General features: G+C 38.9%; 1 protein-coding gene across 3 annotated transcripts in view; it reads right to left on the bottom strand.

The window, feature by feature from the left end:
- The window catches only part of LOC126162982 (phosphatidylinositol N-acetylglucosaminyltransferase subunit Q), a 92,175-nt gene that overhangs the window by 37,348 nt on the left and 27,200 nt on the right, over window positions 1–27,627 (bottom strand). For all 3 annotated transcript variants that reach the window (XM_049919838.1, XM_049919837.1, XM_049919839.1), the window contains 2 exons: window positions 22,582–22,774; window positions 8,978–9,092 (listed from right to left, as the gene is read on the bottom strand). In XM_049919838.1, the coding sequence (XP_049775795.1) occupies window positions 8,978–9,092; window positions 22,582–22,774 (308 nt within the window). The remainder of the gene's footprint in view (window positions 1–8,977; window positions 9,093–22,581; window positions 22,775–27,627) is intronic.

Genomic DNA, 27,627 nt, shown 5'->3' on the forward strand with positions numbered 1-27,627 from the left:
CAATCTATTGGTTATGAACTGTAGATTAAAACTGAAAAAACTGCAAAAAGGTGGGAATTTAAGGAGATGGGACCTGGATAAACTGAAAGAACCAGAGGTTGTACAGAGTTTCAGGGAGAGCATAAGGGAACAATTGACAGGAATGGGGGAATGAAATACAGTAGAAGAAGAATGGGTAGCGTTGAGGGATGAAGTAGTGAAGGCAGCAGAAGATCAAGTAGGTAAAAAGAAGAGGGCTAGTAGAAATCTTTGGGTAAAAGAAGAGATACTGAATTTAATTGATGAAAGGAGAAAATACAAAAATGCAGGAAATGAAGCAGGCAAAAAGGAATACAAACGTCTCAAAAATGAGATCAACAGGAAGTGCAAATTGAAGTGGTCAAATGATGTTATGTTTGTACTGTTGCCCTGCGTGAACAATTCCGCAACTGTGGAATTTAAAACTTCGGCTTTCGTTTTGCTGTCTTCGACTGCCACACCAGACTGTTCAATGAATGACTCTATGGAAGCTTTAGACCCGCTTAGTGATTTTACATAGGACCAGAATTTTCTTGTGATCTCAGGCAGATCTTTTGCTAAGGTATGGTGCAGGTAGTAGGTGTGTGCTTCATGCATAGATCTTTTCACAGATCCACAAATTACTACTAATTTTTGCCTGTAATCATTTGCATGTTCTCTTTTTAACTGAGAGTACAACAGCCTGAATTTTGTTGCTAAGCCATTGAGGGTCTTTTCCAACCTTAATCCAGTTACTAGGCACATACTTGATTTACACGATTTACAATCTGATTATATGGTTCCATACTACTACCACTACCACCTACTCCAGTCCTGTCACAGGCATCTACTATCCCATCAAAGGCAGAGCTACCTGTGAAAGCAGCCATGTGATCTACAAGATAGACTGCAAAAATTGTGCTGCTTTCTGCAAAAGCATGACAATTAACAAGCTTTCTGTCCACATGAATGAACACCACCAAACTGTGGCCAAGAGATAGTTGGTCCACACAGTTGCTGAACAAACTGCACATGATGTGCTTCACTTCAATTATTGGTTCACAGTCTGTACCATCTGGATCCTTCCTACCTACACCAGCTTTCTGAATTGCACAGGTGGGAACTCCCAGTGCATGTCCTTCATTCTTGTAATCACCCTGACTTCAACCTTAACTAGTTGCTGTCCTCCACCCTCTTTCCTGCTTCCACTCCCTCACACATCTGCCTTCTGTTCCACCAACCCATCTGCTAGTCTTTTCCCCTTCTCTACGTCAGAAGTCTCTATCCTTCTCCCTTCCCCCACACAGCCTCCCAACTCTGCACCTAGCTGCCCTATCCATCCCCACAATGCCCCTGTTCGCTCCCACAGTAGCACAATGTCCTTGCCCACTCCTAACCTGCTGTCCTGCCCCTCCTTGCTCCATGCATCCTTCTAATCCCGACCACTCACCCCAGATTGCTGTTCCTGTCAGATACAGATGGGACCGAGCAGTTGTTGACAGTAGTTGTGTGTGTATGTGTGTGTGTGTGTGTGTGTGTGTGTGTTTCTGCTTCTGAAGGAGGACTTTTTTGTCTGAAAGCTAAATGTCTAGCAGTCTTTCCAATGTGTCTGTCTGCAACTCAATGCCTCAATGCCTACACTATCTGGTGAGTAGCAATCTATCTTTTTCATACTGTTCTTATTCCATCCTGGAATTTCCATTGTTTGTATTCTAAAATTATTTATTTATGGTTCTTATTTCATAACTGTGGACAGAATTTCTGCAAGTTTAAAGTCTCTGACTACTATTCCATCGAGAGGAGACAGCCCATAATATAGAGGGAAAGTACGATTAGTATTTTTAGTTCTTTGATCTGTGGCCAGAATGAATCTGTATTTGTAATTCCTGTTATTGTTCTCACTGCTCCTGTTTTGCCACATAAACACTGTTTCTGCACCAGAAGAGTTATTATGTAGACACCATCAAGCAGCAGTTTTATGTGATGGATTTTTGAACTATGGTTGCATAAGGTAGCTGTAGGGTTCAGGCCTGAATTTGACACTGCCAAACTCAGCTCTGCTTTGTGTTACTGTGTTTCTCACTGTTTTCTTTCCGCATTTTGGAGTGAGAGAAGAGGCTTAGGCTGATCCTTCACAAGGTTTGAGTACAACACTCAACTCCAGCAAGAATAGGTGATCCCTATGACAGAACATGGGTGTAGACTCTCAGTCCTGCAAAAGGGAGGTGGTACTTGCCTCTACACTGATTCTCACCTCTCAGAAAGTCTAAGTTCTCATTTATTTACTATCACAGCTGACTACCATGATATAGCATATGCACTCTGCCTATCCCCCATGTTACAACATTAGAGAAGGAATCTGGAAAAGGGATTAAAGTTCAGGGGGAACAATACAAAACTTTAAGGTTTGCTGATGATACTGAAATTCTGTCAGAGGCAACATGTGACTTGTAAGTAGCAAATGACTTCCGTAGCAAGGTAACTGACGATGGCCAAAGTAAGGGAAACATAAAATGCAGACTAGCAATAACAACAAAGACAAATCTGAAAGAGAGAAATATGTAAACACTGACTATAAATGTAATTGTTAGGAAGTCTTTTCTCAAAGCATTTTGGGTGTGGCCCTGAACAGAAATATAATATGGACAATGAACCATGGACCTTGTTGTTGGTGGGGAGGCTTGCGTGCCTCAACGATACAGATAGCTGTACCGTAGGTGCAACCACAACGGAGGGGTATCTGTTGAGAGGCCAGACAAATGTGTGGTTCCTGAAGAGGAGCAGCAGCCTTTTCAGTAGTTGCAGGGGCAACAGTCTGGATGATTGACTGATCTGGCCTCATAACACTAACCAAAATGGCCTTGCTGTTCTGGTACTGTGAACGGCTGAAAGCAAGGGGGAAGCTACAGCCGTAATTTTTCCCGAGGACATGCAGCTTTAATGTATGATTAAATGATGATGGCATCCTCTTGGGTAAAATATTCTGGAGGTAAAATAGTCCCCCATTCGGATCTCCGGGCAGGGACTACTGAACAGGACGTCATTATCAGGAGAAACAAAACTGGCGTTCTACAGATCGGAGCGTGGAATGTCAGATCCCTTAATCGGGCAGGTAGGTTAGAAAATTTAAAAAGGGAAATGGATAGATTAAAATTAGATATGGTGGAAATTAGTGATGTTCGGTGGCAGGAGGAACAAGACTTTTGGTCAGGTGAATACAGTGTTATAAATACAAAATCTAATAGGGGTAATGCAGGAGTAGGTTTAATAATGAATAAAAAAATAGGAGTATGAGTAAGCTACTACAAACAGCATAGCGAACACATTATTGTGGCCAAGATAGACACGAAGCCCACGCCTGGTACTGTAGTACAAGTTTATATGCCAACTTGCTCTGCGATGATGAAGAAATTGATGAAATGTATGATGAGATAAAAGAAATTATTCAGGTAGTGAAGGGAGACAAAAATTTAATAGTCATGGGTGACTGGAATTCGGTAGTAGGAAAATGGAGAGAAGGAAACGTAGTAGGTGAATATGGAGTGGGGGTAAGAAATGAAAGAGGAAGCCACCTGGTAGAATTTTGCGCAGAGTATAACTTAATCATAGCTAACACTTGGTTCAAAAATCATGAGAGAAGGTTGTATACGTGGAAGAACCCTGGAGATACTAAAAGGTATCAGATAGATTATATAATGGTAAGACACAGACTTAGGAACCAGGTTTTAAATTGTAAGACATTTCCAGGGGCAGATGTGGACTCTGACCACAATCTATTGGTTATGAGCTGTAGATTAAAACTGAAGAAACTGCAAAAAGGTGCAAATTTAAGGAGATGGGACCTGGATAAACTGAAAGAACCAGAGATTGTACAGAGTTTCAGGGAGAGCATAAGGGAACAATTGACAGGAATGGGGGAAAGAAATACAGTAGAAGAAGAATGGGTAGCTTTGAGGGATGCAATAGTGAAGGCAGCAGAGGATCAAATAGGTAAAAGGACGAGGGCTACTAGAAACCCTTGGGTAACAGAAGAAATATTGATATAAATAAAGTAGAAAGAAACATTCCAAATGGGCAAAATATATTAAAAACAAAGATTCCATGACTTACCAAATGGGAAAGCGCTGGTAGATAGGCACAATAAAAAAACACACAAACACACACACAAAATTTCAAGCTTTCGCAACCAACGGTTGCTTCGTCAGGAAAGAGGGAAGGAGAGGGAAAGATGAAAGGATGTGGGTTTTAAGGGAGAGAGTAAGGAGTCATTCCAATCCCGGGAGCGGAAAGACTTACCTTAGGGGGAAAAAAGGACAGGTATACACTCGCACACACCCACATATCCATCCACACATATACAGACACAAGCAGACATATTTATAGGCCAATTGAATTTAATTGATGAAAGGAGAAAATATAAAAATGCAGTAAATGAAGCAGGCAAAAAGGAATACAAATGTTTTAAAAATGAGTTCGACAGGAAGTGCAAAATGGTTATCAGGCATGGCTAGAAGACAAATGTAAGGAAGTAGAGGCTTATCTCACTAGGGGTAAGATAGATACTGCCTACAGGAAAATTAAAGAGACCTTTGGAGAAAGGAGAACCACTTGCATGAATATCAAGAGCTTTGATGGAAACCCAGTTCTAAGCAAAGAAGGGAAAGCAGAAAGGTGGAAGGAGTATATAGAGGGTCTATACAAGGATGATGTATTTGAGGACAATATTATGGAAATGGAAGAGGATGCAGATGAAGATGAAATGGGAGAAATGATACTGCATGAAGAGTTTGACAAAGCACTGAAAGACCTGAGTCGAAACAAGGCCCCCGGAGTAGACAACATTCCATTAGAACTACTGACAGTCTTGGGAGAGCCAGTCCGACAAAACTCTACCATCTGGTGAGCAAGATGTAGGAGACAGGCAAAATTCAGACTTCAAGAAGAATATAATAATTCCAATCCCTTTCGACTGAAGACCACAGCATCAAAAGCAAATTTACTGTAGTAACTAAATGTTATGAAGAGTGTATCATACAACCTGATTCCACAAAAGTAGACCTCTTGCATTACTGAAGAGGGGAAATGCAAAAAACTGTACAAGTTAGAGAACACTAGCTCTTCTGTAGCAGGTGGTGACAGATGTGAAAATTACCAAACTATCAGTTTAATAAGTCACAGCTGCAAAATACTAACGTGAATTCTTAACAGATGAATGGAAAAACTGATAGAAGCCGACCTCGGGGAAGATCAGTTTGGAATCCGTAGAAGTGTTGGGACACGTGAGGCAATGCTTACCCTACGACTTGTCTTAGAAGAAAGATTAAGGAAAGGCAAACCTACATTTCTAGCATTTGTAGACTTAGAGAAAGCTTTTGACAATGTTGACTGGAATACTCTCTTTCAAATTCTGAAGATGGCAGGGGTAAAATACAGGGAGCGAAAGGCTATTTACAATTTGTACAGAAAGCAGATAGCAGTCATACGAGTCGAGGGGTATGAAAGGGAAGCAGTGGTTGGGAAGGGAGTGAGACAGGGTTGTAGCCTATCCCCGATGTTATTCAATCTGTATATTGAGCAAGCAATAAAGGAAACAAAGGAAAAGTTCGGAGTAGGTATTAAAATCCATGGAGAAGAAATAAAAATTTTGAGGTTCGCCGATGACATTGTAATTCTGTCAGAGACAGCAAAGAACTCGGAAGAGCAGTTGAACGGAACGGACAGTGTCTTGAAAGGAGGGTATAAGATGACATCAACCAAAGCAAAACGAGGATAATGGAATGTAGTCGATTCAATTCGGGTGATGCTGAGGGAATTACATTAGGAAATGAGACACTTAAAGTAGTAAAGGAGTTTTGCTATTTGGGGAGCAAAATAACCGATGATGGTCGAAGTAGAAAGGATATAAAATGTAGACTGGCAATGGCAAGGAAAGCGTTTCTGAAGAAGAAAAATTTGTTAACATTGAGTATAGATTTAAAAGTCAGGAAGTCGTTTCTGAAAGTATTTGTATGGAGTGTAGCCATGTATGGAAGTGAAACGTGGACGATAAATAGTTTAGACAAGAAGAGAATAGAAGCTTTCGAAATGTGGTGCTACAGAAGAATGCTGAAGATTAGATGGGTAGATCACATAAATAATGAGGAAGTACTGAATAGAATTGGGGAGAAGAGGAGCTTGTGGCACAACTTGACTAGAAGAAGGGATCGGTTGGTAGGACATGTTCTAAGACATTGAGGGATCACCAATTTAGTATTGAAGCGCAGTGTGGAGGGTAAAAATCATAGAGGGAGACCAAGAGATGAATACACTAAGCAGATTCAGAAGGATGTAGGCTGCAGTAGGTACTGGGAGATGAAGAAGCTTGCAGAGGATAGAGTAGCATGGAGAGCTGCATCAAACCAGTCTCAGGACTGAAGACCACAACAACAACAACAACAATAAAAAGTTCAGGTAAGACGAGAATAGAAGCTTTCAAAAGGTGGTGATATAGAAGAATGCTGAAGATGAGACAGACAGATGTGATAACTAATGAGGAGTTAATGAACTTGATTGGCAAGAAAAGAAATTTATGGCACAACTTGACTAATAGAAGGGGTTGATTGGTAGCCTACATCCTGAGACATCAATCTAAGAACTGTCAGTTTGATGAGACAGAGAGAGAGAGAGAGAGAGAGAGAGAGAGAGAGAGAGAGAGAGAGTGTGGAGTGGAAAAGGGGGAGGGGGGGATAAAAACTGTAGAGGGCCACAAAGGCTACAATAAGCAGGTTCAAATGAGGGATGTAAATTGCAAGAGTTATGCATATGTGAATACACTCACATAGAATAGACTAGCTTGCAATTCTGTATCAGATCGGCCTTTTGACTGAAGACCACAGCATCAAAAGCAAATTGTTTACTGTAGTAACTAAATGTTATGGAGAGTGTATCATACAACCTGACTCCACAAAAGTAGACCTCTTGCATTACTGAAGAGGGGAAATGCAAAAAACTGTACAAGTTAGAGAACACTAGCTCTTCTGTTCTATGGGTAAAAAATGTTATTTAAACAGAGGATTCAAAGGAAAATAAATTGGAACTTAGTCAATGGTCAATTTGGCTACAGATTAGGGATGGCAACATGAGGAGCAATATTGGCATTACATCAGAATTTAGAAAGAAGATTAGGAGCAAACAGAAAAAATGTAGCATTTATTAATCTAGAAGAGGCATTTAATGTGGCTGATTGGAAGGTATTATTTAAAGCAATGGGCAAAGTAGGACTTGACTGGTTGGAGTATACAGAAGCACTGAAGAAGCAAACATCAAAAAGGGAGTGAGACAGGGGTACTCACCATCACTTTATTTAGTTAATTTATTCTTCAAGTAGGCAATAACAACAATGAAAGAAAAGATAACTGGACTCAAAAGTAATGGCTTGCATATTCACTGCATCAGATTTGCCAATGACATTGCAACAGTGACGGACTCAAAGAAGGAACTAAATAACATATATAAGTTCTTAACAAACTAAACTAAAAATAAATACCAGGAAGACAAATTCATGGTTACAGACAATATAGGCAATGGAGATAGGACTGACACAACAATAGGCAGTGAGAAAGTCATGGAAGTAACCAAACTTCATTAGTTTAGTAGCACTTTGAGGAAAACAATAGATCTCTCAAGGGAACCAAGAGAAAAACAGCATTATCCAAAAGCACATTCCAAAATAAAAAGAGCCTTCTGCTGTACAATCATGTAAGTGTACACACTACAAAAAGATTTGTAAAGAGCTCTGTATGGAGTGTCCTGACAGCCAGATGTGGTACCTGGACATTATCAAAGGAGGAGAAAGTTCAACTTGAAGCTGCAGAAATGTGGTTCTGGTGGAAAATTGTAAGAACTAGTTGGACCGACAGAAAAATGAATGAGATGGTTCTCCAAGAAATAGTAGATGAGAAATAACTACTGAAGTAATTCACAAGTGTACATCAAACTCATTGGTCACTTAAGTAGACATGATACTCTTTTACAAACAAGCTTTGAAGGCAAGATCATAGGGAAGAAAACACAGCAACAATCGAGAACATCCCACTTAAAAATATGATCAGTGAAATGGGATGTTCTTCATTCTTGGAGATGAAGAGGACTACTGAAGAGAGGAAGTTATGGCTGCGGAGATAAGTCTTCACCTCTTGAAGGATAATGAATACTGAGAATGACATAAATTTTTAACTTATTGTCAAACATAAATGTATCCTTCTTCCAGTTGCCAAGTATTCGATAAATCAGTGGAAGAAAATGAAATTTATGGGTCTTGCAAAGCAGAATAGCATGTATGAGTGATCAGGGATGCAATATGTCAATTTTTTCCAAATTGGCTATGAGTCAGACCAAGAAGTTCACCTACATAGCCAGTCACTAAAGGCATTTCCTGCAAAAAATTAACATAATTTCAATGTGTCTAGAAGCTGTGTTCAGTGTGCATTTTGTTCTAGAAAGAAATATTTATACTGTGAAAATATTATGTCAATTACATCGCATGAGAACTATTCTGGTCTAACAACTCTTAAGATATGCTAGTAGCTAATCAAACACAAATTTTAAGCCACAGCCACGGATAATTCCAAGTACTGCAGACAGAAATACTTACCAGTAAAATCAAGCGACAAGAGCTAGGAATAATTTTTTCTATTTTTGAGTGTTTTCATCAGCAGTACTCAGAATTTCACTTTCTGAAACTAAATACTGGACAGCCATTATCTCTCCTTGTTATTAATAAATAAAACAAAATTCAAACAGAGAAAGTAGCACATAAATGAATCTTTAATAAAAACAAAAATAATAAACAGAAGTATGGGTAAAGGGCCTACAGTTTCAATGGTTCTAATGATATGAAGTATTGCACCTAACATTTCTGTCACAAAGCATTTTTATCACCTTTGTCCACTATTTTCTTGGCATGTACTTGAAATGGGTTATTTATAATCAGATTTCTTACTTGTGACTGTAGTTGCTCTTGACATCCAGAGAATTGTGGAATATGCTGGAAATGCTCGCAGTAACCAAGTGAACTGAGCTAGGACTCCTCTAAATATCAACACCAGTAAACGCAACTGTTAACAGAAAAAAAACATAATCATTGTTCATTTCAATTAAACTAATTAAATAGAAAATTTTGTAAATCTATGTGAATATTTTACACTTATCAAATAAAATTTTGAACATAATTGCTGTTCAGCAACAGTGAATGTAAATGAATGCGAAAATCAGCTAACCATTTGCAGGTATAAAGGTTTATTAGCAACCCCTGACCATGATTTCAACAACTGTAAAATTGCCTTCTTCGGAAGTACATGGACCTATTGAGGAATTTTGTTTACATCATAGTTAAAAAGAATTATCAAGATTTCGAGGATGTACAAAGCTACTGGATGAAAATATAATTAAAAAAATTACTGACACAAAAAATGACATACTGGTAATGACAAATTTCACAGCAAAGAAGCTCATGTCAAGTAACATGGTATGTATGCCCATGAGTAAAACCAACTAAAATTCTTTAAAAAACATTCCCATTGGCACTGGGCTAAGTGTAAAAGTCTTCGAATTAAAATGTACATGGAATTAAAAGGCAATGAAAGGTTCATACACGGCTGGTGCTATGTAGTGACTGATAAAGTTGTCATTTTGCATGAAATACAGAAAACATTGGTAGGTGGCATACCTGTATGAAAACGTATGTGCACAGCAAAGAGATAAAACTGTGAACTATTGTCATGTTACATCAAAAAGGGACTGAAAAAATTTTCACATAAATACATGACGGAGGGAAACTTTAAAAATAAATTATAACAGTAAAAAGTAGGATATATAGAAAGAGATAAAATATTTTAGAAGAAAATAGAAATTTGGTAAGAATGAATGATGAGTGGAGGCCAACAATGAATTGTAACTACATTAACTGGTCTGAAGTGCTGGGTTAAAAACCTTCAAGAAACTGTTGTCTCGCAAGTTACAGCTGATCATTTAACATGTTACCATCGCTATTGAGCATGTATTTAAAATTGCCAGTTCTTTACATAAGTCTTAATTTCTGCCCTTTAACTTCCTTGCACAAAATTATAGTTTCTCCTAGATCCTTAGGGGAGTGATTACTAATGAGTAAATGTTCAGCGAATGTGGAATGGCATGCATTTCTGAGGAAGACAATTTTACAGTTATTTAAACCATGGGCAATGGTTGTTAATGAACCTTAATACTTGCAACTGGTTGGTTGATTTTCTCAAATCATTCATTTTTAGAAATTAGAAGGAAGGTCAGCATTGGCCGTAATTTTGATGGTCTATTGACAGCAAAATCGATTTTCAATCGCATAATGATGATGATGACTAACAAAATCATGGCCAACACTGACCTTCCTTCTAATTTCACGTATATGGTCGTTGTTCACACAGCACTCTACGGAGTCGACAATCATTCATTTTTATTTATGTTTCCTGTCGTTCTCTGTGAAACATTGATCAGAAAGTTTGACAATAAAAAATGATAATCATCTGCGCAACAATATGATTTATGACACTGTGCATGACAATGATCCTAATGGAATTTTATATCATTGAAATATTAAGGGCACATAATTATCTCAACCATTGTCATTAGGAATAATTATACTTGTAAACCAGTCAAACAGTTTCCCAGTGAAATTTAAATACAGCTTCTACATCTAAATTCCACAAGCCACTTTAGCATGTGTGGTAGAGGGTACTTTATATACCACTGTTACCCCCCCCCCCCCCCCCACCTCTTCCTGTTCCATTACTAATTGTGCATAGATAGGAAGAACGATCGTTAGTATGCCTCCTGTGAGGTTGATTCTATTTAATTAATTCTTTCTAATTTCACCTTTTCAGTCGTTTCAATGAGACAGAAGTAAGCAATATATACTCTTGGAATTTTAACAGTAAAACACATCATAAAGTGTCTTGTAGCATTTGTCACTAGTGTTGGATGAGCTTCTGTTCTACTCCTGCAGTTGCGGATAGTGTATGGGAAGTATGGTTGTTGGTGTGCCTCTGTGTGAGCTTGGCTCAGTTTAATTTTATCTAATTTTACCTTCATGGTCTATTCATGAGATAGGAGGAAGCAATATACTGGTTGACTCTTCTATGACCATACAGCATTGGAATTCTAATCACAACGTGATGTAGAACATCTCTCTTGTGGTATCTGCCACTGGTGCTGGATGAGCATCTGTAACACTCTTGCACTTGTTAAACAAAACCTGTAACAGAATGCACTTCTCTTTTTTGAATCTTCTCTATTTCCTCGATCAGTTCTATCTCCTATGGATACTAAACTAACAAATGGGTGGACTGTATGTCCTGAATATTCTTCCAGTGAATCTCAGGCTGACATATGTCTTTCCTGTGATTAGTGAGGAGACCTCCCACATGAGAAGGAAAGTCCACAACTACAGAGCAACATCATTATTAACTGAGTTCCCAAAATATCCAAAATGGAAACATACAATAAAGTTGCTGCTTACTTCAAAAACCACAATTGTTAGAATCACAGAAGGACTCCAGAAATGGCTCATCAATTGAGTAGACTAGTCCTTTTAGTATGAAACTGTGGTGTCACATATTGATACCACCCCATTGGTGTTGTAGCAACAGAATTGCGAGTTTTCATCTGACGTCGGTAGTGGTTGCACAGGATCTGGCAGCGTGCCTGCTTAGCCACACCTCCTGCAGCTCAGTACTTTGAGCACCCTCTGCCATTGCAAAGTAGGTCGGTTGGCAACAGTGACTCAGACCACTCGGGTTTGGGGCCACATCACTACACAAAGCTATGCAGACACTGCCTTGTCGCAGCTCTGTCACTATCGTTGTTGCTGCTGTAATAGCTAGACTGTTTCTTGTTACATCATTTGTAATGAGTCTTCGGACACTTGGAGAAAAACAAGTTAAATAAATCATCTGTTTGCTGTGTTACTTGTTCACTAATCATTTCTGCTCCTGTCCAACTTTCTTACGACGACATTTGCTGCATCACTATTCAGCCCACCTCTCCTCGCCATTGTGTACGAAGTCTTATGCAACAGAAACAATAGGAAGACTTGACTAAAACTAGAAGTTCTGAATATTTTTCGACTTAACAAAGAATTTGAATAGGTAGACATAGTATGCTTGTACATAAATTATAGTATTATGGAATTTGTGAAATGTTGTACAGTCAGTTTCACTCTTGTTTATGTAGTGGAAAGCCGACAGTTCCTTTAAGCAGTCATGTAACAACCAGTGAAATTGCTTCTGAAATTAACCTCTAAATCCAATGTAAAATAAACAGATTGATGTCTCTATCAGGAAACATGCTGGGTGTGTTTTCTTTGGGATCAATAGTCTACGTTTGTCTTGTCTGCACAGCAGAAGGGAAAGGAAAAGAAGAGCGAAATGTGTACCCTGAGTTTCTGTCTGTGAATACCTGACTTGTGAGCTTAAAGGCATTATACAACAGCTCTGAAGTAGCACTTCAGTTTGGTTTAATTTGTGTATATTGTTGTTGTGCTCTTTAGTCCAAAGATTGGTTCAATACAGCTCTCTGTGCCAGTCTGTCATGGGCAAGCCTTTTCAGCTCTGTGTAACTACTGAACCCCAACGCAGTTGAATCTGGTCACCCCCTGATCTCCTACAGTTTGTACCCCCATACTTGCCTTTAATACCAAATTAACTATACCTCAATGCCTTGGAATGTATCCTGTCAACCTACCTCTTCTTTTTTTAAGTTGTGCCATAAATCTCTTTTCTTCCCAATGATATGTAGTACCTCTTCACTAGTCACACAAACTACCCATCTAATCTTCAGCATTCTTTTGTAATAACTCTTTTCAAAAGCTTTCATTCTGTTTACTCATTATTCCATCACTTCTTGGAAAAACAAAATAATTACGATTGAAAAAACACAATACAGGATTTTAATTTACAAGGTCATTGACTTTAACTGACTATTGTCATCAAAGAAGTTATAATATTTGTAAATAACATCGAAATGATGTTACTCATCTGCACTGGGTCACAAACACACAGTAAATGTTATCTTTGATAGTACAGCAATAATGTAATTAAAAATGTGGAAAGTTGAACAGGAAATAAATATAAAAGGAGAAATTCAGGAAAAAACATTAACACTAAACTCAAAACAGTGCCTATATAACAGTTTACATTAAATTAACAATTCCAATAACATACAATTAGTACTTGACAACATTGCTGAAGAGCAGCTTGAAGTGGCATTACATATGGAAGCTGATACACAAACAGAGTAAAATGTGGAACAGTCAATTGTAACAACTTAATACATGCAGCGCATAGGCAATAACAATAAAATACACAAAAGTGGAGTAGGAGAAAGGCACAGACAGTGTGGGAAGCAGTTGGAAAACTGTGAGGGTTAAGTGAAGTTCAGGAGAGGGGAAGTACTGTGCTGCATTTGGTAATTTAATATTAAATCAGGACTGTGGGTCAGGTGTTTGTTAATTTCGCCTTTGTTTGCTAAGTGGACGACATAGGCCAGTGGCACTCACTCAGTACATGCTCAGAAAATGTGGAGTCATAATTCTGCAACCTCCAGCTGTGTTCATGTTCAGCCAATCTTGTTGCTATGTCTCTGCCTGAATGACCAATACAAAACTTATCACAGTCAGGACAACTAATTTTGTATACCCCCCACTCTCGGCTAGTAATTAGGTCTCATCTTCGATATTCAAAATACACTATGCTGTGGTGTTTCCCACATTTGCTACATTCTGATATACCTGCCCTAGGTATGGGACTGTAAACTACTTCCTACAGACAGTAGGAGGAGCAGCAAAGGGAGCACAGGGGACGGGTATAATGTTTAATTTTTGTTCCATATGCAAGATGTAGTCAATCGTGATGGGATCGTAGCCTTTGGCTGAGGCAATAACTTTTATTATTTCTAACTTTGAAATATTCTTTGAACATGGGAACAAATATGGAATGGTGCTCCACTAAGTGGAAAGCAGCGTGTTTGTGTGTTGCTGGGTGTTGTGAACATGACGGAAGTACCGTCTGTGTCTTTGTTCTATTTTTTCTATAAATTTTTGAAACATGGTTAGGTACATATTTTGACTGTTTACATTACGAAAAAAATGTGTTGTGCTGTCTTGTAGTGCCTGTCCACATACAGAGTACCAAAAACTAAACTAAATTCCGTTCAAACAGGCTTCGGAAGGCCCAACAGGACCGACCGGCTGCCGTGTCACCCTCAGCCCGAAGGCATCACTGGATGCGGATGTGGGCAGCACACCACTCTCCTGGCTGTACGTTAGTTTACAAGACCGGAGCTGCTACTTCTCAATCAAGTAGCTCCTCGGTTTGCCTCACGAAGGTTGAGTGCACCCCGCTTGCCATCAGCCCAGTCCGACAGCACTTAACTTCGGTGATCTGATGGGAACTCGTACATACAGAGTACCTCACCTATATTTGTCAACCAGTAATTAACCAGCAGAATAAAGCTCCTACCAGAGCACAAAAAAGACTAATATGCTCCTGTTTAAAAGACTTTGATTGAAAAGAGGCGTACCAGCTGCCTCATTCTGCCTTCCTCAGCACCTTTAAAAATGTTTCCAAAGATTCTGGCATGTGAATGTATTCATGCTCTTTTTAACATGCAGCTCACCTCTCACTTCCACACGCTCCTCTAACTGCAGCTCACTCATACCCACCAGTTCATCACTGTAAGTCACTCGTACCTACCAAATCCCACTTGCCCATCCTCACTGACTCATTCAGCTCAACTCTCTGTCATTATCTCTTTGTGTCTCTCTAATTGTCACTGCCTCCTGCCTCACAGCCACAGTCTCCTCTATTCTGTCCTACTACTACGGCTACTATTACTACTACCTCCTCTCATTGTCACTGTATACATCTTGCGCTCTCTTACTGCTGCTGTTCAATTCATTCCTTCCCACCGCCACTGTCTCTTCTCACTGCAATATCTCCCTCTTCCTAATTGTCATAGACTCTGTCTCTCATTATCACTGGCTCCCACCCACTTCCAATTTCTCCTTCTCTTTATTCTTCTTTACCTATCAATGACTCCTTCATTCTTTTCCTAGCATTGTTCTGTCACTGTCACCTATGTTCCACTTCCACTGCATCCCTCTACTGTATCACAACCACTATCTACTATCTTCCAGTATTATTACTTTTCCATCTCTTTCCCACTACCACTGTCTTCTTCTCTCTCAGCATAAAAACATGCTACTTTGTTCACATGCCAAAATTTTTGGGAAAATTTTTAAAGGTTCTGAGAAAGGTAGAAAAAAAGCATCTGGTACCCCATTTTTCAGTCAGAATCTTTTGGAGTATTTTTCCACTGGTTCCATTCTTTTCCCTGCCACAGCAGGGCATGTCACTCACATAAAAAGAACTTTATGGGTCAGTAAACTTTTGATAATTTACTTATGTGAAATTGAAATAACACAAAACTAATTTTACACCTGAAATCAGATTTTACATCGACAAAAATTTTGGACATGCTTCATTAATGATAAATGGGGTTCCCAGAACCCCTCCAATGATAACGGGGATGCTTTACAACATTTATCTCCGTGATACGTGACTACATTTTAATGTCATACCATATTTCACGTACATATGTGACGTGTACAAGTAGGGTAGCTTCGAACAGCTGTATCTTGGAAATGGATAAATATATCAAGAAAATTTTCCAGGTTGTTTGAGATCAATATCTTAAGAACTCATTGTGAACCATTTGCTGTGCATAGCCATCTTGGAATCAGTGTCTTGATTTTGGTACCAAAAAACTATGTTTTTGGGGTGTTTCTTGATAACGGATAAAGATTTTGGAAAACAGGAAGATGGCACTCCTAGAGAAAAGCCTTGAGAATATCACATTGAAATTTGAAAAATGCGCTATGGCTATTTTATTATTTAGATTTCGCCTCACACGGGATTTTATGGGTGAATTTTGTGTGTACATGTAAAGTAACTTTGAACCTCTGAACCTCAGAAACGGATAAAGATATCAAGAAAAATTTCAAGGCTGTTTGAGATCAGGATCTTAGAAATATATCATAAAAATTTCAGCCATTTGCTGTGTGTAGTTGCCTTGGTTTTCTGAAAAATGGCAGAAAAAAAAAAAAAAACACTTTTTTGGGGTTCTTTAGGGAACCACCCATGAACTAACAAAAACTTTTTTGGCATTCTCTAAGGAACCACCCATGAACTAACAAACACTTTTTTGAAGCTCTCTAAGGAACTAACACAGATTTCTGAAAAGAGGAAGACAGCACTTCTACATAAATGTCTAGAGAATATACTGTGAAAATTTGAGAAATTACTTGCAATTATTTATTATACAGATTTCACCTCATAATGAACTTTATGTGCATATTTTACATGTAGAAGAAGGTTAACTTTGAAACTCTGTATCTCAGAAATGGATAAAGATAGCAAGAAAATTTTCCAGGTTGTTTGAGACAGGGAACTTAGGTAAATATCATAAAAATTTCAGCCATGTGCTTAGTGAACTAATGGCACCTCCATAATCCCTTAAGGGCTACGGTGGACCACATAAAATGCAAAAAACAACCAACAATTTGTTCCATTTGCCTAAGCAGGAGGAAGTGTGTAATATTCATACTTTGACCCTATACTGTAGGATGTTGTTGTTGTTGTGGTCTTCAGTCCTGAGACTGGTTTGATGCAGCTCTCCATGCTACTCTATCCTGTGCAAGATTCTTCATCTCCCAGTATCTACTGCAACCTACATCCTTCTGAATCTGCTTAGTGTAGTCACCTCTTGGTCTCCCTCTACGATTTTTACCCTCCACACTGCCCTCCAATGCTAAATTTGTGATCCCTTGATGCCTCAAAACATGTCGTACCAACCGATTCCTTCTTCTAGTCAAGTTGTGCCACAAACTTCTCTTCTCCCCAATCCTATTCAATACCTCCTCATTAGTTACGTGATCTACTGACTGTAGGATACGGACTATAAAATGGCCATTCTGTTGGGTATAGAAATGGTCCCAAGCCCAAGGGGCAATCAAAGCACTTGGCATTACCTTTCTATTAGCAGTAGCACCTAATGTATGAGCCCTGGAAGAATCCTGTTTTTATGGTAAGCATTTTGGAACACATTAGGTAATACACACTGTCACATGCATACTGATATCTGCACTCACAGGTGATTTATTAAAAAAAATGTTGTTCAAAATTGTCCATGAATATTTCAGCCATAAACAGACTAAGAGGGTACCCCACAGCTAACGTTTATACAGAGTCCCTTGGAACCAGAAATAATTTTGTGATAAGCATGTCTTAGTGGCCAGTCTCAAGTCATTCAGTTCCAGAGAGTTGACATCAGGCATGCATGTCAACTCTGACAAATATCCTCCTCTTGACTGAACTGTTTATCGTCTATACTTCACTTCTGTATATGGCTTCACTCTAGAGGAATAATGTCATTAAAGAATTCCTAGATACTGTTTATTGTCTATGCTTCACTTCTGTATAGGGCTTCACTCCAGAGAAATAATGTCATTAAAGACTTCCTAGCTGTTAAATATATATCTGATGTTAACAAATTTCTCTTTCTCAGCAACACTGCTACTGCCAGTTTGCATTTTAAACCCTCTTTACTCCTGCCATCATCTGATAAAATTACAATGTCATCAGCAAGCTTTAAGGTTTTTTATTTCTTCTCCCTCGTCTTTAATTCATTTTCCACATTTCTTCCTGGTTTCCGTTATGCTTGCTCTATGTACAGAGTGAATAGTATGGGGGGTAGGCTGCAACCCTGTGTTACTCACTTCTCAGTTACTGCTTCCCTTTCATATCTTTTGATTATTATAATTTCAGTCTGGTTTCTATAATGTTGTAGATAACCTGTCCCTCTTTGCATTTTTTGACCTGACAACTTCAGAAATTCAGAGTGTATGCCAATCAAAACTATCAAAATCTTTTTCTAATTTTACAGAAGTGATAAATATGGGTTTGCCTTGTTTCATTCTGTCTTCTAAAACAAGTCTTACTATCAGTATTTCTTCACAGGTTTCTATATTTCTCTGAAACACATGCTGTCTTGTCCCAGGTTGCCTTCTATCAATTGTTCCATTGTTCTGTAGATAATTCATGTTAGTGTTTTGCATCTAGCAACTCTAAAGTGGCAGGCAGTTCAATATGTCTTGCAAATGTGTAAAGTCTTTGACAACTTTTGCTTTTAGTCAAGTAACTTTGAAATCACAAATGTGAACAATAATATTAACTGATTAATTATGGGTTCCATGGGATACTTGCACTATGTTTTGTGTTGATGTAAAATGAGTCAATGTGCAGCTTATTAAATAAATTTGTGTATAATTAGATAAGTGATCAATGATTTTGGCAGTAACTCTTTCTGAGCCGAAGTAATGAAAACTAATGAAGATAATTTTTTCAACAATGATCAGTAAGCCAAAGATAATTTTTTCATCAATGATTAGTAAGTCCTACAGCTTTTGACTATGGAAACCAGGAAAAATCCTATACATAGGCCTACATTCTTATGGATAAGGTATGAGAGCTTTGAAATAAGTGAAATTACAAGAGGTAGCGTATTAAAGTGTGCCTTATAAGGTGCACAGACGACATTGTAACAATGCAACATAGTGATATAGATACAATGTATACTGAAAATCTGTCAGTGGGTTGTGTGGCATTTTTTTGTGTTGATGACTTGACATGGCAATAAAGGATGCACACTGGCTGCCCATAGTGTGGATCAAGCCACCCATCAAGGTTTATTGTATCACTTCTCACTGCTTGACCCTACAGTTACAAGCCCTTTTCTTAGCCTATTCAGGAATTTGCTGAGTGCATTCCAAGGAAGGAAGGAAGGACAATTAGGTTTTCATACCTAACAACCCTTATGAGAAAAGAGAAGTGGCTGTGTGAATATCAAGTGCTCAGGTTGAAAACCAGTACAAAACAAAGAAGAGAGGCTACACAAGGGAAATTAACTTGAAAGCTATATTTTAGAAATGGAAGAGGAAGTAGATAAGATGGGAGATATGATACTGGGAGATATGACACTGTGAGAAGACTTTGATGGAGTACTGAAAGATAAAGTTGCAAAAAGGCCCCTAGAGTAGACAACATTCCCTCAGCACTAGTGATATCCTTGGGAGAGCCAGTCATGACAAAACTATTTCACCTGGAATGCAACATGTATGATGGTGAATTGTATACAGGAGAATGGAAAAAGTGGTAGAAACCAACCTTGGGGAAGACCAGTTTGAGTTCCAGAGAAATGTTGGAACATCCAAGGTAATACTGATCCTATGGCTTGCAAGACAAACCTACATTTATATAACTTTTGTAGACTTAGAGGTAGCTTTTGACAATATTAACTGGAATATGTTCTTTGAAAGTCTGAAGTAATCTGGGGTAAAATACAGAGAGTGAAAGGTTATATATAACTTGAATGGTAACCAAATGGCAGTTATAGGAGTTGGAGGGTGTGAAAGGGAAGCAGTGGATGAGAAGGGATTGAGACTGGACTGCAACCTATCCCCAATGTTACTCAACCTCTACATTGAGCAAGCAGTAAAGGAAACCAAAGAAAATTTGGAGAAGGAATTAAAGTTCAGGGAGAAAAAATAAAAACTTTGAATTTTACCAATGACACTGTAATTCTGTGAGAGTGAGAGAAAGGAGTTGGAAGAGCAGTTGCAGAGAATGGACAGTGTCTTGAAAGAAGGATATAAGATGAACATCAACAAATGCAAAATGAGTGTAATGGAATGTAGTCAAATTAAATCAGGCAATGCTGAGGGAATTAGATTAGAAAATTAGAAAATGAGACGCACAAAGTAGTAGACCAGTTTTGCTGTTGGACAATAAAATAACAGATGATGGCCCATGTAGAGAGAATATAAAATGTAGACTGGTAATGGTAAGAAAAGTATTCCTGAAGAAGAGAAATTTGCTAACCTTGAATACAAATTTAAGTGTTAGGAAGTCTTTTCTGAAGGTAATTTGCCTGAAGTATAGCTTTTTGTGGAAGTGAAAGGTGGGTAACAAGCAGTTTAGAAGAGAATAGAAGCTCTTGAAATTTGTTACTACAGAAGAATTCTGAAGATAAGATGGGTAGACTGCATAACTAATGATGAGGCACTGAATAGAACTAGGGAGAATAGAAATTTGTGGCTCAACTTGACTAAAGGAAGGGATCGGTTGATAGGACACATCCTGAGACAGCAAGGAATCATAAGTTTAGCACTGATGGAAAGTGTCTTCAAACTGAAGACCACAACCACAACAAAACAACCCTGATAACAATGAGAAATAAGTGTGGATTGGGAAAGGAAATTAGTCATGCCATTTCAAAGGAACCATCACAGCATTTACCTTGAATAATCAAGGGAAATCATGAAAAACATAAATGTGGATGGCTGGAGGGAGATCTGAGCCACTATCCTTCCACATATGTTCAATTGGATTAATTCCAGACAGCAAGTTGCCACTCTTTACACAGAAAGTTCTTATGCTGCTATCTTCATCCATCTAGAGAAACTCATGTTCATGACAATCATACACTAACTGTTGCAGGATGTCATCCCTGTAGACTGCAGTTGTCACAGCATATTCAGGAAAAGTTTCAGTGGTACATGTGGTCCAAACATGATTTTACTACAGATGAGATCAAAAGTACACCCATACAAAAGGTTTGTAATGTGCTACAGGAAAACACCACATGAACAGACATTGAGGACCATCCTTAGGTTAAACTGACACATAAATGAACTGGGCATTACCCCACTCGTCCAGGGTCATCCCATGACAGCAAAGTTCCAGACTGCTCAACCCACATAGTACAATTTTGTTAATGGAAATCATCCGATGGCTCCTGCAGGGCTTTGGATACCTACCATCGTGCACGAAAATGAGGAACATCCTACACACAAACCTTCCCACCCCATCTACAGAGGTATTCCACTGTGCACTCATTCTATGCAATATCATGGTCCATCTCTATGCCACATTGACTCCCAACCCTCTGACACATGTGCCACATCCGTGTGGAAGGCCAAGGTGCAAGAGCTTTCCTGTTCACCCACCCAGCACATCCTACTCCAGTTCCAGCACAGGGTTACCCTATTGTACCAGAGGCATGGCCAAATGTGAATGCAGCCATTTCATATACTAGCTCTGATGCAACTTCTGCACAGCATTTTACATGGGCATGACAACCACCTATCCAACAGAATGAGTGGCCACCGCCAACCTGTAGTCAAGGGCAGAACTGACAGCCCAGGGGCAGAAAAGCTGCTGAGCACAACATGCTCAATTTCAATAGCTGTTTCCCACCCTTTGACATCTGGCTCCTTCCCCCTCCCCCTCCCCCTCTCTCCCCCGCACATTCTCTTCTGGCTATGTAGATGGGGCTTATCTTGCAACACTTCTTTCATTCTTATGATCCTCCTGGCCACAATTCCTGCTAACCCCCTACCTCACATCTACCTCCACCTTTCCCCAGGACACTAACTTCACTCACCCAAGCCCATCCAAGCCATCGGCCACCCTTTCCCAACCCTTCCCCCCCCCCCCCCCCCCCTCCTCAAGGCTCCTTTCCCTTCTCACCCACTCCACCTGACTCAACCCATCATTCCTGTCTATGTTATTACCTTTACCTCACATTATTTACATTATGCTAGAACTCTTCACACCATTTGTACTATAACTCTTGTATAGAGGCTTAATTACAGCATATCCCATTTGATCAAGAAATGTTTAGATGAAAATGACAGGTTACACAATGAATTTATGATGTTACTAAACTCAAAAGAACAGTTTTAATTTAACTTTACTAATATTTTATATAGTTAATGCTAGGTGTTACATCTAATAATGTGAGTGCTACTTAAGTTTTTTGTAAAGACTGGTCACAGGTATTCCACTGTAGCATTTTCTGAAACTGACAATCCCACAATACTACCAACAGATATAAAGTACTTATTAAAAAGGCTGGCCACACTAGGCATATTTGATACCAATGTATCGAGTACCATTTCAGCTGTTTGTTCCTACAAAATTTTTTCTTGCTCTTTTAGTTTCCCCTTTCATTTTATTCCATATTGCTTATATTATGTTGGCTGGCATGACTATCCTTTTTCTATTTTATAATGCCTTTGTTTGAATTTATTCTTCAATATTCTGCAGTATGGCTCATAATGAGCTCCAAACTCAGCATTACAACTACTTCTGATGGACAGAATGACTGATCCTGGCAGGTAGATACAGTATTTTTTATGTCTGACAATGTAGCTTCGTCCCTACAAAATCCAAGAATGTTTATGTAGAGTTTTGTTTAGCCTCATTTATTTTTTGAGGTAGCAGTTTTGGAACAAAATATTAAGCTTAATCATTTAACAACAAAAATGTTAAGAAAGGAGATAGCGACAAGGTAGAGAGAGAGAGAGAGAGAGAGAGAGAGAGAGAGAGAGAGAGAGAGAGAGAGAGAGAGAAACATAAAATCTTTATTAACTCTCTATCAACAGCTTAAATTCCATACCGTTGTGAAGACAACATAGTACATCAGCGTTGTTGGGAGAAGGAAGAGCAAAATGGTGAATGCCAGAGTTCCAACAAAAAGTTGATCATTCGAATATTTGCAGGAATCAACACGCTCTCGCAACGGATTCCACTTGCGGCCAAGGAAAAGCCGCCACAAAGCAACAAGACCTGACAGTTGCACACTGTAGAGCCTGAAAATAATACAAGTTTGTGTTTTTGAATGAGACTTGAGAATGAATATCAAACACACAAAATAACTAACTGCTTACAAATAAAAAAATAAGTTTTGTGTGTGTGTGTATATATATATCAAATGAAAAACAGAATATGCAAAAAAATCATAGAAATATCAAATCCAGAATGCTAATTATCTTAGTGCTAAATACTCCAGTGATTCAAGTACTTTTTACTTGGTATTCTTTCTTTTCTTGTTTTGAGAATTATTGTCTTTAACCCATTGAAAATAAAAGATAAGAGAGGTGTGGGGGAAGGAAGTTTTGTTGTACTAATATTTTGACAAGATGACAAGAAAGGGGAGAAACTGAAAAGGTTGTGAATGACATCCAGAAACTGTTACTAAATACTGATCTGGATAATTGGCTCTGAAAGACTCAAAAGCTGTGTCAAATATACTTCATCTTCTTCAGCCTATCACACACATTGCATTATTGTCTAAAAGCTTCATCTAATTTTCCCTTTCAAGTCTATGTTATTATATATATCATAAATTACATCTACTTTTTGAGTTTTTTAGTGACTATAACTAACCTCACAGAGCTTACGAAACTAGTAATTCTTCACTAAACCCAAAGAAATTCCCATCATATGTAACGGCTACTAGTGGCGCCCATGTTAATATCCAGTCCTCATAAATGTGTATTTGTGTCAGTCCTTGTAGGGAATTACCAAATTTTTAGCTCAGTAGCTTAAAAGGTAGCCAGCAGGCTTAGTTTAAAGTTATTTGTTCGCCATCCTGTAAAACAATCCACCAGCCACAATGCATCCTCACTGTGGATGGTGTTCTTGAATGTGGGGCGGGTTGGCTGACATTGATAAACAACTGGAAATTGCCCTGACTACTGTTAAACGATTAGCAGCTGCTGTGAATCAATGTGAAAAGAGCTCCTAAATCATGTACCGGTACCAGTGGAACCAAAGGTACCTCAACTACGACCTTCTCCTGTGGATCTTGTCTCCTCTGCAGAAAGTATGTGATCTGTCATTACTAGACCACCTGACTGTGAGTGGTTTGTCAATGGTAGATCTAAGCATCCTGTACAGGAACCAGGGAGGACTCAGGTTATTATACTGCCCCCCCCCCCCAACCAACAAGTTGAAGGGTGTACTGTATTTCACGGAAACTGAGCAAGTGGAACTCACTTCACCTGTTTTTGGGAGACCTGCTTTGTCCTGTGTCAAGAGGTGGCAAATGCAAAAAGGTAGTGGTCCATTAATCGTCAGCAGTTCAAACATATGGCAAATGATGGTACCCCTTAGGGAAATGGTAGCAAGAGATAGCAAGGAAAATCAGGTGCACTCAGTGTATCTGCCATCATGTTGAAGAGGCTATTCCAGCAGCCACTGAGGTAAAAGGATTTGACAACTGCAGACTGTGGTGCACATTGGAACAAATGATGCCTTTTTTATCTGGGCTCCAAGGTCATGCTTGGATCATTCCAGCAACTGGCAGAAGAGGTTGAGAAGATGAGCCTTGTGTATGGAGTTTCAATGAAGCTCACAATTTGCAACATTATCCCCAGGTGTGATAATGGTACCCTGGTTCTGAGTTGAGTGGAAGGACTGAACCTGAGACTTTGAAGGTTCTCTGACAAGCCAGGCTGCAACGTCCTGGATTTGTGCCAAAGGGTTGGGAACTGTAAGGGCACCCCAAATAGGTCAGCTGTAAACTATGTATCAAAGGCTGTTAAACAGGTAGTTTACTGTGTGAGGGGTGCACACAAGGGTGTTTCAGATTAGGCAACTCTCCACCAAATCTACATAATAACAGGTGCAGGAGTCCCAGAAGTATAAGTGTAAGATCCGAAAGAATGCCCCCTCCCACACACACACACACACACACACACACACACACACACACAGAGGCAAGAGTATTAAAATCAAAGAAATTAACCACCAACGCATTAAAAAAAAGTGCTCCTGAAAAGCAGTGAAGCTCACATAAGCTGGTTGAAACATGAAATTAATAACAATGAGATTTTTGGGGAAAATTTAAGTGTATATCGAGAGGAGAGGCTAACAGGAAATGCAGGTGGTGTATTTGTTGCAGTATATCAAAAGGAGAGGTTAACGGGAAATTCAGGTGGTGTATTTGTTGCAGTAGACAAGAAATTCAAATCCCCTGAAATAGAAACAAGCTGCAAAGACTGTTTGGGCAAAACTCAGTATCAGGGATGGGCATAAAACTATAATTAGATCCTTCTATCACCCACCAGGCTCACACCTCTTGATGTAATGGAAAACTTTAGAGAGAACTTCAGTGTGCTTGTACATCAGTTCCCCAGTCACGCCATAATAGTCAGTGGAGACTTTAGTCATCCGATATCCTGTGAAGTATTGCTGAATGCTTTCTCTGAAAACTATCTAGAAGAGATAGTTCAGATCCCCACTTGTAATGGAAATATATCAGATCTAATTGCAACAAATAGACCTGACCTCTTTGAGGATGTCCACATTCAAACTGGTATCAGTAATCATGATGCAGTTGTGGCAACCATGATTACCACAATACAAAGGATAAAGAAAACAAGTAGAAAGGCATATACATTCAGTATAGCAGGTAAAAAAGCGGTAGGGCCACATCTTCATGAGTAACCTGAAACTTTCATGGGTAGATAAGTACCAGTAAAGCAGTTCATAATGGGAGGGACCCTCCATGGTATACAGTTACTGTAAAGAAATTTCTAAAGAAACAGAGGCTACTGCATACATACATACACACATACATACATATCGACAATCACAAACCCTGACGATCACACACCGACCTTAAAAGGTTCCTCCATAGATGGCGACCTTGTGAACTTTGGATCCAGCTCTCACTGGCAACCAACTGCTGAAAGTCCTGCAGTTTATCCTCCTATCACTTCCCTGGTCTTCTGATTGGATGAATTCCATCAGATTTTCCTACAAGCACATTTCTGACCTTCCTAACAATGTGTCCTGCCAGGCTTATTATCCGTGATTTCATTTTCCGCACAATGTTTGATTGTTTCATTATGTCATACAGTCCCTGGTTCTTTCTACATCTCTATGTGTTCACTTCAAGGATAGGTCCAAAGATCTTTCTTATGATTTTCGTTTCAGAGATCACAGGTTCTCTTCAACCTTTTTAATTTAACACCTCTGTCCCATACAACACCACCACTGATACTATCACTGCAATATAGGCTCTAAGTTTGGTCTTAACTGACAGATTTTTTTGATGACATTATCTGCTTCAGACTGAAATATGTTTTGGACCCAATGACAACAGTTTTAATTTCTTAATTTAGATTATTATGCCAGTTAAACAGGTGCCAAAGTATTTAAAATTTTCCACTATCCTTATATTGTATGCTCCAACTGTAATGGGCATTATTAGAGGCTTCTGTGGATACTTCTATCATTTTGGTCTTGTCCATATTAATCCTAAGACCAATCTTACTGGTATTCTTTGCTAAGTCCTCTACAGTTTGTGTCATCTATTCCTCTGACTGCTATGGCTGTAGCGTCATCAGCATATCCCAATAGCTGTGTTCTATTTAGTATTCTCCATGATCAAATTAAAAAGCAATGGTGAAAGCATCACCTTGTCTCACAACTGTTCTGGTGTTAAATTCCTTGGATAGCTCACACTGGTACTTCACCTTCACTTTTATCTTGGTTGTATGCACCTACTCCAAGTTTGTTAATTCCATGGTACGTCAAGCTCCCTCAGGATGTTGTACATACTTAAGCTGTGTATACTATTATACGTCTTTGAGAAATCTACAAATGTTCCACAAATTGATGTTGAATTCCCAACAGTTCACCCAGGTTTTTCTCAAGGTGAAAATTTGATCTATGGTTGATCTTCCTGGCTGAAAACCTGCCTGATACTCTCCAACAATATCTTCAGCAAAAGGCTTCAGCTTCTTTCTGAATTGTTCCACCTCCTGCAAATCTCCTCCTAGTGCCATATTCTTCTTCAGTTTGTTAATTGCTCTTTCTATAATCTGTTGAGTTATTCATACTTGTGCACTATTCTTCCCAGAATTGTGGATGATACTACTGCATAATAAGTGTAAAACAAAGCATAGGGCTTCAGATAGAGAGATGCTGAATGAAATGCATTTGGCTGTCAAGAGAACAATGCGTGAAGGCTTCAATGACTACCATAGCAGAATATTGTCAACTGATCTATCACAAAACCCAAAGAAATTCTCATTGTACATAAAGGCTGTCAGTGGCACCAACATTATTGTCCAGTCACTTACGAATGAGTCAAGAACTGAAACTGAGAGTAGTGAAGCAAAATCAGAAATGCTTAACTCTTGTTTTCACATGTTCCTTTGCAAAGGAAAATGAAGGATAATTGCTCCAACTTAATCCTTGTACCACTGAAAAGATGAGTGACACAAATATTGTCAGTGGTGTTGATAAACAGCTGAACTCATTAAAACTGAACAAAGCTCCAGGGCCCAATGGAACCCTTATCAGATTCTAGACTAAATTTGCAGCTGAGTTAGCCCTCTTCTAACTATAATCTATTGTAAATCCCTCAAACAAAGAATCGTACCCAGTAGTTGGAAGAAAGCACAGGTGACACCTATTTACAAGAAGTGATCCACGAAACTACCGTCCAATATCCCTGACAGTGATTTGTTTTAGAGTCTTAGAACACATTCTGAGTTCAAACATAATGAGGTATCTTGAACAGAGTGATGTCCTCCGTGCCAACCAGCATGAATGCTGAAAACATCAATTATGCAGAACCCAACTCACACTTTTCTCACATGACACAAGCTTTGGACCAAGGGAGTCAGATAGATGCAATATTTCTTGA

Source organism: Schistocerca cancellata, chromosome 2 (genome assembly GCF_023864275.1).
Source record: "Schistocerca cancellata isolate TAMUIC-IGC-003103 chromosome 2, iqSchCanc2.1, whole genome shotgun sequence".
Lineage (NCBI taxonomy): Eukaryota > Metazoa > Arthropoda > Insecta > Orthoptera > Acrididae > Schistocerca > Schistocerca cancellata.